The sequence below is a fragment of the Amblyomma americanum genome, chromosome 6 (genome assembly GCF_052857255.1).
Source record: "Amblyomma americanum isolate KBUSLIRL-KWMA chromosome 6, ASM5285725v1, whole genome shotgun sequence".
Lineage (NCBI taxonomy): Eukaryota > Metazoa > Arthropoda > Arachnida > Ixodida > Ixodidae > Amblyomma > Amblyomma americanum.
This window is the reverse complement of record NC_135502.1, coordinates 27,473,111-27,485,247: the sequence shown is the minus strand read 5'-3', so window position 1 is coordinate 27,485,247 and position 12,137 is coordinate 27,473,111. Positions and strand designations below refer to the sequence as shown.

General features: G+C 51.7%; 1 protein-coding gene across 4 annotated transcripts in view; it reads left to right on the top strand.

Moving 5' to 3' along the window:
- LOC144136480 (uncharacterized) overlaps window positions 1-12,137 on the top strand; it is a 600,742-nt gene that overhangs the window by 445,487 nt on the left and 143,118 nt on the right. For 2 of the 4 annotated variants that reach the window (XM_077668840.1, XM_077668841.1), the window contains exon 4: window positions 11,867-12,000. The exons of the other annotated variants lie outside the window; for them this stretch is intronic. In XM_077668840.1, the coding sequence (XP_077524966.1) occupies window positions 11,919-12,000 (82 nt within the window). In that variant the 5' untranslated portion in view covers window positions 11,867-11,918. The remainder of the gene's footprint in view (window positions 1-11,866; window positions 12,001-12,137) is intronic. 4 annotated transcript variants of the gene reach the window in all.

Sequence of the window (12,137 nt, the reverse complement as noted above, 5' to 3'; positions counted from 1 at the left end):
GAGCTGCGTGCATACGCGAAAAAAGGCAGAGTGAGGGAGTGCATGGTAGCATACGCGGCGTATGTGTAGATGCAGAATCGACACTTCTGCGAGGGCGCACAGTGGAGGGGAGGGAGGTAGGAATGGCCTGGCCGGGAGCACTCGGACTGCGCTGCCGGCGAGTCGATGTTTTCCATCTGCCACTTGTGTATGCACCGTTAATGGACCTGGGAGGAGGAGGAGGGGTGAGTTGGCCGGGCGGGCGACTGTGGTGGGAGACCGCGGGCGCGGCGAGAGGCCAGCGCCCGAACTGACCGGGCTGCCGGACCCCGGCGGCTGGTCGAGCTGCCGTCCTCTTCCAGCTGCCCCCCTCCTACTCGCCCCCTAATCCCCCTAGCTGACTCATCGCCCAGAGATTTGTCTTCGGGGAAGCGTTGCGGCAGGCCCCGGCGGTGGCTGCGACTATGCATGCGATGCGGATGCCGGCGCCTGGACCGTGGGCTTTGTTCCTGGCGGCGCCCAAGCATTCCAGGAGGCAGATGTGCAGCGCGTGTTTTGGTTATGCAAGAAAAATATTGCTAAACACTGCGGATGACTCCAATGAGGTGGCTTTATACGCCCTGCGCTACTAAAACAATGGAGAAGAAGCGGCGTAAACCTCACGATTCGCGTTGTGCTATCCCGATAAAGAGTATGCTCGGAGCTAAGCTCCTGTCGGAAGCTGGTGTTGGTGCACTGGAAGCGAAAGTATACTGGAAAGGAAGGAAGCACATGAGACGCACTTGAATAGAGGGAAAAATTTCTAAGTGCCCCTTGGGCGAATTTAACAATTTTGTACTGGCTGTTTGTCGCTGTGATGTGCTTTTGTTCTTTGAAATAGAAGCTCTGCACTGTGGGGGCGCAACTGAGGCGAGAGGGGAAGAAACAGGGCTGATGTCTATAATTGGTAGTGTGTGTGTGTGTGTGTGGGGGGGGGGGGGGGGGGGGGGGGAACGTATGCTAACGTGGCGTATACCGGTTTACCAGACGCCGGCTTCGAGCGGAGCCAGACGGAGGTACTGAGCGTGCTCAGCCGGTTTACGTGTATACGCTGTAGTCGGATACAACTTAGGTCTGCAGTGAAGCTCCGCCCACATTCAGGACCGGCGCAGAGAATTCCTCCACGACAAAAAAGTAGTCCGTTGTTAAAACTTCTCTTGTCACCTAAACAAGAACCTAATCACGAGAAAAAAGTTATGGGCTCTAGGATTTTGATACCTGGCTTGTTTAATTAGTCAAACATTAAAAAGCTGATTTCGTTTACTTTTGTGACTGGCTAGCGGAGTGATACAGTACGCCGCGGACTGAGGCCAGTGTTAACAACTGCCCTTTTTTTTCTTTAGTTGTATCCTACTATAGTACGGCGGAAACGATCTAACGTGGACGTATGCCGCTTTGTATCGTGGCTAACTAAATGAGAAGAAAAAAAAAGGAAATTCAACGTGAGTTCTGCATCTTGCGAACAAGTTCTGTGCGTTAACATGCATTTACTCGCGTCCTGAGAGTCTCTCTGGCTCTCAGAGCTCGGCTGCAAGCTATTACACTGTTCACGGCGGTGACATCACATGGGCGCGGTCCCCACCTATACAAGACGCGGTATTCGGCGCAACGCGAAATACAAAGCACCCAAGCAAATAGGCGAAGTATACTGGAGCGCGTGCGTGTTGTTGGAGTAGGTTGGCTGGGTCCCCCTCTCGCGGCGTCCGTTTGCATTCGAAGTGCCCGCAGCAGATTTCTTCGGTGCACGCGCCCCACCAGGTCCCGGTCGCCTCGGGCTCAGGATTACGACGCAACTCCCGACTCGGGAGAGGGAGAGAGAGCTTCGGGGACCCCGAGCAGGGAGTGTGCGGCCGCGGCTTTGTACGTACCTCTGTGACTGGGCTGCGTCTGGCCGGTATTCGCAGCGCCGTGCGATGAGCCACACAGTCTATGCGCAGTCGAAGGCACCACACAGGTAGAAAAAGTGAACGTGACCATTGAGAGTTGAATTCGTTTTATAACCATTTGCACACTTATACTAAGATCTCTCATCTGCAGTGTCCGAAAGGGGAAGGAAGGAAAGACATGACACGAACCGTAAACATTGCCGTATTGAAAATGTTGAGCCATTAGGTCACTTTTGTCGATGATACAACCTTGCGTGGTTGCACATTTTATTGGCTGCGGCGTCGAAAAGGCATTTTCTGTTGTCTATTGAATTATTCTCCCTTATTTTTAACATGGCTTTGGGTGGTATACTGTAAGGAGGGGGGGGGGGGGGGGGGGGGTTGAGGAATTCTGGTTTGATTGCTGATCATGGCGGTCCCATATGACTAGTGGCGAAACACGGCAGCCGCGTAGCAGCGTCTTGATGCACACTAGGAAATCAGGGGCATTGGAGCCTGTTTTTTTTTTTTTCGTCAGCTCGCCCTGTTAGCACTTCTCATTTCCCCTTTTAAGGCAGGCCTGGACGTTTCGGTTCCTCCTTCTTTTCTGCTGCTTCCTTTGTAACCTTTCACGCCATCACATTCCCTGGGCAGATAAGCGAGTGATTCTGGATAGCAGAAATGCAGCCAGCCGACTTTACTGTCCCCTTTTACTCTAGTAGTGTATGAATGTAATATTGCGAAGACATCGAATAGTAAAAGCGGGTCGTCATGAAATCATTCTGTGTGGCAGTGTTAGATGTCATAAATATAGGTACCTTAGATGTATTTTTTGATTTAGCGGAACTAAAAAGACCTTTGATTAACTACTGCTTTCGTCATCAGTCACCTTGGCTAGTTCCATCCATCATCACGAACTAATTACGGTAAAATGATGACTCAACATGCGTTACCAACAATATTAAATCACTATTCGGATGCTTCACAAATAGACATTGAAAAACTATCCCTTAAACGTATTACCGAGCTGTTCATATAGATTTTGTATACTGCTACCACTACATATTGCACTAATGTAATATGCCTTGTTTGTTTGTTTGCTTTTTGCTGTTTTTTGTTTTGTTTTTCAGTTCCAGTATTTTTTGATGTATGCTTCTCTTTTTTTCTCTCTCTCTTTCCGCTGTGTATTTTTTCACATAAGAGCATTGTTCGTCGCTGCTAATGGGTGATGGGTGACTGGAGCTTAGTGAAGCCGCAACAAAGCGGCTTTTTCTTCAGTCACCTTTTTTATCGCTGTATTTTTCCATGCGAAAAATAAATTGATTGATTGATTGATTGATTGATTGATTGATTGATTGATTGATATAGTATGCAGTGACGCCTCTGCATATCGGTCGTAGTTTGACATTTGATTCTCGAAACTGATCAACGCTAAACTCTTACTGGCAGCGCTTCGTAGTTATATGGCTTAATTTTCATTGCGTCTTGCTTTGAGGAATTAGTAAGCAAGCAAAATAAACACGAAGGGCTAGTTCTCGAGGTGATCGCATACCTGAAGTGCCACATTCGCTAATTATCTGGGTCCTTCGAACATCCGCCTCCGTGTTGAGGCATTGGATACGAGTAGGATTAATCTTTTTTTTAGCGTCATCTACACGCGACATGGTCGTCGGCTAGCCGACCGTCCTCTGCACTTTCACATGAGTAAAAAAAAAAACAACAGGAAAGAGAGAATATGCAGAAAGCGCGGAGAAGGCGCTGTGCGCGTTCTGGGATCGGAGCGGACCGCGAGAACAGGGGCGAACGGGTTAGCGGCGGCGCCTGCGCGCATGCCCGTATATAGCGCGCCAACGGGACGCTCCTGCGGATTACATGCATGGCCCCGCCGCCATCCTTGGGCAGGGAGGGAGGTGGTGGGGAAGGGGCGACCGGGCGCGCCGCGGTCATCCGTCTTCCTCGCGTGGCGCCGGGACGCGCGCGCGAGCGGCGCGTGGGCTCGTGATGGACGCCGGCGCCGATTTATCAGGCAGCGATGCCGGCCCAGGGAATCGGCGCGCGTATACCCCGTTGGTGCCTCGGGTTTATTCAGCAGGCCCGGGGCCATGCAGCCCCGCCGCCGGTCGTTTTCATAATTAAACCGGGCCAACTTATTCCGCGCCGACCATTGCGGCCGTGCTGCTGCGGTGATGGATGCGCGCCCCGCCGGTGCGGCAGATATGCGCGACGCTGGTGGTGCGCCCCTCGCAGACGTGCACTCCTCCGCACTGCTTTCGTGTGCCGCTCGGTGTCCGCGTGCGGGAGCACTGTTTCGGCCAGTTGGGCTGAGCGGTGTGTGTGTGTACGCGCGCAGCGGGCGGTGTTGTTAGACTGCGGTGCGGTTTGTTCTGTTTCGATCACAACTCCTGCACCGTTAACCGCGCATGTAGGCTCACCAAGCGTGAAGGTGAAACGTCGCGACGCCCGAGACGCATTTCCGTCATCCCTGCTGTTTCGTGTTTGTTCGGAGTTGCCGCTGCCGCTCTCATTTCTTTTCGAAACGTATCATCCGCGTGCGACGGATTTCTCTCCGCCGGTGAAATCGTGAGATGGATTTCGCGGGCAAGGAGTCGGGGGAAACTAGCACAGGTTGTGCTGTGATCGGGTACACATTACCTAGCAAATAAGCTCCCGATTCCGTGTCCTGTATTTTCTCTTTCTCCCCTCTGTTTCTTTCCTTGTTTGTATGCGCGCTATACGGGCGCTTAAGAGTAAATGCTTCGCCTTTGTGCTCCTGTAGCGCTGCAGCGACACCGCCACCAACTGCAGCAGCAACGTACATTTTTCTTTTGCTTGTGGCCGGCTTTGTCGGCAGCGCATATACATCGAGAGCGCGGGCCGAACTAGAAATTGCAAAGGGCCCCGAAGGAAAACGTTCGTTTCCATTTGCGGCGCTTCTCTCCCCCGCCGCCAGCAGGCAGGGCCTCCCCTCTCCTGACCCCGAGCGACCGATTACCGCGCGGCAGCCGCTGTATACGAATGCGCCGGTCTCTGAACTAGGCGCGCCTCGGTGCTTGTTTGTGCGGCCTGCATCCGCGTTTGCGGCGTCCGCACAGCTTCTGAATCGCAGAAAACGCGCCGCCGGTGCCACGCGCGCGCGCGCTCCCGTTGTGCGGGATTCGCGCGCCGCGCCTTGGCTTTCTTCCACCGCCAGCAGCAACACAGTAGCGCGGCAACAAGAGCGCCGGCCTCGTACCGCGTTTTCCTCTGTACTATGGGCGACGGCGGAAAGGTTGTTGTTCGCGTACCTTCGATGTACCAGTTGCGGTGAGGCATGCGAAGGAGAATGGGCAGAACGTCATTCTTATGTGCAGGTATACCTACAGGTGGCCACTTCGTTGCTTGGTAAACTCCCAGGAGCGCATTCCTGCGGGCCGTGTTGGCAGTCTAGTCATGATTTGCTTGCTCTTGATGCTACCTCGCGACAAGCGTTTCCAAGCCGTGAAGGAGCGGCATGCTCCAATGAGCTCCAGAAGGATACGAAAACGCGCCTCGTTTCAGATGTGTACGAATTATTCGCATCTTTCTTTTAGTGCGTGAGTTTGTCCTTTGAGCCAGCTGTGTGCAAATATGAGATACCTAAGTTATCAAACACCTATCTATGTGTGTGACACCTTTTTCGCCCTTATTTCCTTCGGAACCGTGTCTGAAGTGAGCCGAAGCAGTGGTAGGGCCTTCACTTGTATGTATAGCTGTAGGGAGAGTCCCATCAGCAACGCTGTTGTATCCATACAGGTCGCACACTGGAATGTAACCCGCAAGGTTCTGGCAATACGTGACAGCAACGCGCTGGTCTATACAGTTCGCTGTATACCTTCCTCTCTACTTGCAACAAGACAGAAAGCTCGTAGAATTGGTGCATAACCATCTCGGCAACGCATTGCGAGCGACAGGCTCGAACTTCCCGTTTGCTTCTGTTGAGTCGCGCTGCGGTTCCAAGTGGATCCAAGACGCGCACAAATCCTCGCGCGTTTGTTACTCGCGAGAGAGTGCGGCACTACCTGGACCGCCGGGCCTTGGGAAAGAATTTACACCTCGGCGCGAAGAAAGGCAAAATATCGACAGCGCCAACGAGCCGTAACGTTTTCGGCGGAACTCGTGAGATTTGACTGCCTCCGCAGTATACGCGCCGGGCATCAAATTCAAGCAGGCGCATTTTTTCGCCCGTCTAGCCCCGAGGTGCGGATGTTGAGAGTGGCGGGTGGATGGAACGCGGGCGACGCGCTTCTCTCTCGCGCACACGCCTGTCCTCCTCTCTGCGGGTAATCTGGCTCGCGCGGGGTCTGGCGGCACTCGGCGCGCCCGGGGGCTGTCGGGAGCGTAACATGTTTTGCGGTCTCTCACGCGCGACGCGGCTCTGACTTGGATGCCTCCGCTAAAGTAGGGAAAACATCGGCGCCCTCCATCGCCGGGAATTGTCCCGCCACCTGCGTGCGTCTGCATGTTTGTGTGGTTTGTCGTGAGCTCGAAGCTGTTCTCGACAATGCTCGACCGGCTTTGCAGTCGAATGCTCATCCTGTTCTTGCGTTACCTTGCACGGGCCCCTTGTAAACACGGGTGCTGGTAATGAGCGTATTTTAACAGTACTAGGCCGTATAGAGATTTGAAAAAAAAAAAACGTTATTCTATGAAATTTTCACTGAAGCGTTGACGTAGTAATCCTTTCGTCTGTAATTAGTAATGTGTCGTTCTCGTGGCTATTCTTGCACCAGATAATGCACTGACCGTCGTTCATCGTCATTGTTAACATTTCTTTTCTTTTTTGCTTTCCCTCGCATTACTTGTTCCTCCCGCAACTTCCCAGTATCTGGGCATGCAGCTTTTAGCATGTGTCCAGTCTCTGATCTTTTCACTTTAATTATCTCTCTTTTCCATCAGCAATTTGAACACTTCTCGGGTGACGTAAGGCGTCGATTCTGTCGCATAAAAGAGGAAACATCGAAGGACTCGCAAAGGCGAAAAGGAATGAGTCGCTGCCTGAGCCCCTCGCCGCCGAGTCGCGACGCGAGTGGCTGCAAGGGGCCACCCCTCTCTGCCCGCGTGCGTGCTCTATATGCATCGGCGGCGGCAGCAGCGGTTGCGTGCGCGCGCTCTCTTTCTCTCGCTCATTTGCATCCGCGTCTGAGCTCAATGGGTTCTGGCGACGGCGGCGCCATTAGCATACGCGGGCGGCACGTCTCGCGCCGAATGGGGCGCCGGCTCAACCCCTTCGGGCGTCGCTTTGCGCCACGCTGCAGCTCGCAGGCCCCGTGCGAGCACCCCGTTCGTGCGTCCGAGAAAACGCTAGGCGCCGCCTTCGCCATTTCCACTACTCGGCAGCCGCTGGCTGCTGATAGCGGTGCGTTCCCTTTCCTTCACCTTTTTTTCCATTCTTGGTCCCCTGCGTATTCATCCCTGCGCGCTGCGTTGTGCTCAGTTTAATCGCTGTTGTGAACTGCATGAGCGTCTTAAATAACACAGACAAACGTGGTGTTTTTTTTTTTTTGCGCGTTGTGTGTCTTCATCTTTGCCACCATCCGAATACTGAAGTGTGGCCGCAAGATTTTAAAATTTTGCGCTGAATAAAAGTGTTTTGCTCTGAACTCTGTATTCGGCTTATAATGGAGTTCTGATGGGACAGGCTGAAACACGCGTCAAGGTAATAAAACGACGCGTCTGAGTTCCTTTAATTTAGGTCTTCTTTATTCGCATTATTCGCAGTAAACGTGGTATCAGCTCTCTGGGTCATTTTTTTTTTTTTTTGCCTGCAGTTGGCTGTGCAAACTGTTCATGAATTAGCGATTGCGCTTGAATTCCGTTTGCCTTACAGTGCGTATCCTTTGTGTGCTACAGAAGCGAGCGCGAACTGTGTGCGCTTGCGAATACGTGATGAATGCACTGCCCCCCTTGTGGTACCTTACTGCTTCGGCACTTTCGGATGGTAAGGTAGTTCCAGCAAAAGAAAAAAAAAATGACGTTTCATTTTTTTTGTTTTTCCTAGAATTACTCAGCGTCTTTGTCTGGACACAATGGTATTGACATATCGCCTTGACATAAGATAGGTGTTGTATTTAAACGAAGTTTGTGACAAAAATGTACCATCTGTGAGGCCTCGCTGTGTAGCTTTCTCGTGGTGTGGTTGGAAAACGATTTAGCTCCAATAAGAGTGCGTAAAGAAACTTTTCATTGTGTCGCGCAGGCTAGAATACTCTTAAGGCTGCGCAAACACACCGATACGGCAAAGTACTTATTGCTTAGCCGTAGCTAGAGCACAGTGGCATGATTAAACGCCGCCACAGTGGCGTGGGAATAAAACAACACTAAATGGTCACAACTCTGTGTACGGCAGATCTCACGAACGCCCTGCAGTCAGACTATGTCCTTGCTTGAAAACAGCAGAAAGTGAAGAAAGAGCGTGGGGTTGCCATGTGGTTATTGAATAGAAACTCCCTCGTGACATTTATTCTTCCTGTGAAATCAGAAAAGACCATATTCCGCTTGCCTGTCATACGAAAGAAACAGCCTAATTTCTCTCGGCACGTTAAAAGGCGCCGATTACGTAATCCGTCGGAACGAGAAAAACAAGTGTTGTGAAAAAGCTGACGTCGGGCGTTTCAGGGAATATTGTTGAGCTTTCAAGTTCTCTTTCCTTTGTGATTTTCTGGTTCTTTGCCATCAACTACAACAGTTACAAATTGCAGAGCATATGTTTCGAGCTTCAGAACAGAAATGGCAGGGTTGGCTCAGAGTGTGTATTTTAGTTCAGTGGATGCATGGAATATTTCATGCGTCACTATGAATTACCGCTCGCACTTGAGAAAAAAAATATGCAGGCTAACAATAATAATCTCGTGTCAAGTGGACGTATATATCAAGTGGCATCAGTACCTCACTTTGTTGGCGCTGTGCGTTGTTGTTTTTTGCTTCGCTTATGCCCTGGTGACTCAGCGACTCTCGTCCTCCTACTGCGCACGGCGTCGCGGGTTCGATCCATGGGCGATGTGTGAAAATACTCGTTAACTACATTTTTGTGCACGTGAACGCTATATGGTGCGCTGGAGGCAGCTAATGAATTTTTGGCAATATATATGCTGTGCTGGTGAATTCGGTCAAGGAATTTTGTGTTGTAGTAGAGGGCACGAGGTCGTTCAGAACGAGCTCATTTCGTACCCTCTTAAAATCTGTCACTGACGCAGTGGAGCAGGGCGGTTGCAGGCGGTTGCAGGGGACCAAAGCGCCATGTCGTCATTTAGTGTTATCGCTCAATGGAATTACGAATGTGAATGCACCTAGACGTATATACAATGCCTTAGACGAAATGAGGTTACTGTTTCTGGGCCGAGCTCTCCCCGCTTTTGCACATTAAAGGTGTGTAGGCGACCCTAACAGCTGGCTCTTTTTCACATTTTCCACTGACGTCGTTTCGAAAATTTCTGCTTAATCTATTTAGTCGGCATGATGAACGCAGGCCAGAGTGAAGATGGTTTAACGGCTGTATTATAATCCCACTTTCATTCCACCTTTATATTTTTTTATCTCTGTAATTAGCTCAAGCAGTGCCACAGTCCTACTACTGCTGGGGCCTGTGGTCGTGTCGGAGCGACAGCTTATAAGCCAGAAATAGAGTTGGAGAGAAAGAATTACTGCAGTGTACAGTCCCTACAGACCCTATCGTGTCCTGTCGTGACTGTAGTCATCGATATACACCTTGAGAAAACCTGTGCGAGCGCACGGTTCTTTTTATGTGTGTGTGGAAAAAAATTGGACGCTTGGCATGATTGCATCTGTACTTATAAGGCTGTAATCGAGGACAGTTGCAATTAGCTTGACGTTGCCCTTGCGAAGGAGCAATTAACGGCCTTCTGTTTTTCCCGTGTATGTATATATGCACTATGGAATAGCCAGCCGGTCTTGGATGGTTGCGCGCGACTACGTGTCTGGGCGCCGCTGCTGTTTCGCAGAGGCTGTTTCTTTTCAAGGCGTCGCGTTTGTCTTCCGACTGGGCGTATACATAGGATTCTGCTATGCAGCGCCAAGCCACTTTCGCCGCATCTTCGTATTCGGGCATAAGAACAAAGCTCGCGCCACCCATGCAGTTTCTTTATCTTCTTGACCACTGCGCTCTCGAATTTTCAGCTCTCGCGGAGGGCACTCGACCGCTTTCTTATATTCTCATTGCGGCCGCTTTGCCGCATACACTTTGGGAGCTGCCTCGATGAATACGTTAAGAAACGCGCATCGCCGCCGCTGCCGGCGCAGACATTTAAATATGGCCGCCGCTTTGTTTCGCGTTTGCTTTCGGGATGCGGCCGTCGTTTCGGTCCAAAGCTGCTTTCCAGTGCCGCTGCGCGCGTGTGTAGGAGGGACCGTCTCTTTCTTTTTCTCTCTCTCAAGCTTTATTCCACTTCACTCTGCCTGCTTTATCATATTCAGCGTTTGTATACGCACGACTCTGGAGGCCAGTCTGGAATAGATATATCGGCCGCTCTTTGTGCGTGGCAGGCCGCCTCTCCCTCGGCCGCCGCAGCCGCGGAATTGCGCGCATGCAGCCGCTGAGGCCGTGCGCGCTGCTGCTCCGGAGCGGCGGCGATGCATCTCTCTTCTTGGAAGCGGGCCGCGCACCGCACCAGCAGGCGCCGCCGCGGAATTGGCGATTCCGCGATATGTGCGCCTTCGTGGCCGTGTGTTTACGCAGATGACCGTATACTATACGCGCTTTCCCTGTTTGTGCGGTCCGTTCGTATTCCGATATGCTGATGGCGCGCCCGGGCCACAATTGACGCAAGAAGAAACGATAGAGATTGAGGTCCGTCCACTCCCTTCCGGCCTTTCTGATCTCTTCATATGCGGCGGCCTTCCTCATCTTACTGCATGGGATGTGCACGTCCCTCGCCTTCCCTCTCACCCATCTTGCGCGTTATTTTGTTGTGATATTTTTAAATTTCCGCCCAGCGAAAGTTTGTTTTGAATGGTCCTTGGCCCTTCTTTGCAAAGCGGGTGGAATGCGCAGTGCTCAGCTGTCTAAAACCCCTTCTACGCAACGACTGCGTCCTCCTTCCTTCTCTCTCTCTCTATTTGTAGCAATTTCTTCTTTTCTATCTGCTTTCTCTTCTTAAAGCGCCATATATAGAGTTTTTCCGCCTTTTTTGGGGCTCATCTGCATTGCCTTCTCTTCGCTCGTTTGGCTGTTTTCGTGTTTGCGCCTGTTCCCTGCCGTCATCATATACCGCGGCCTTTCCTGGGAGAAGGCGAAACAGCTGCGCTTTATAACGTCGTGCATAGCCACTGTTAAGGCCTCTATTGTCCACAAGCCACGTAACTCCATGAGAAGAAAGCTACTCAAAAAGGTACTCAGTCCGAGAAGCTCTATGAGGGTGTTGTTGACAACGCGAAGAATCATTCGTATCCGTGATTCTTAAGCAATCATTAAGTGGCAGCATACCGTGACGGGGCGGAATAAAATATTCGCTTGCTGTGCATTGCGCACAGAGTCGTGTATTCGTAATTGCCGCTAAGAAATTGTTAGAGGGGACAGAAGGACAAAGCAGCCGCTGAGCATGTGTTGTTGACTTTACGGAGAATTGTACATGCCTTATGCACCTATATTTTTAGCGTCTTTTATATGTTTGCATATATTGCAGCTTGCGGCAAACGTGGAAGCGGGGGTTTACGCCGCCGCGTTTTAGCATCTTTATATGCCAAAAGCTCCTGCGTGCATGCATGCATGCATGCAGCTGCCTGTGTGCAATCTTCCACTGGCTCCATTCAGCGCGCAATATGGCTGCTATGCCCTTCTCAGACAGCGCGCGACCTGGATTGTTCCGCCTTCAGTGCCTTTCCGCGTGTTTGTGTTGCACTCTATTGTAAGTGGGAGTTCTCGCCACTACATACGCGCCCTTTCTAGTTTCTGCTCTCCGTTGCCTAACGCCCGTGTTGGCCGTTCCTGTTTTTCTGTCTCTTCGCTGCAGGTAAGCGTCACAGAGCGCTGTGCGTGTACGCTGGGAGGGAAGCCGCCGGGAAATGACGTTAAAGAGCCTGGGCGGCTGCCGTCGCTTCAGCGTTGCCCCCAACGACGACTTTGCTGAGCGGAGGTTCTACAAAGGTAACCGTGCTCTCCGGGGGAAGCCAGGCGCCCTGGCAGCTCACCTTGTCAGAGGGTGGCCTCCTTCCCAGCGCATTTGGCTGCCTTGAGCGCAGCTTAGTGGGTTATTCCCAGCGCGTCCCTTTGGCCTGAATAGT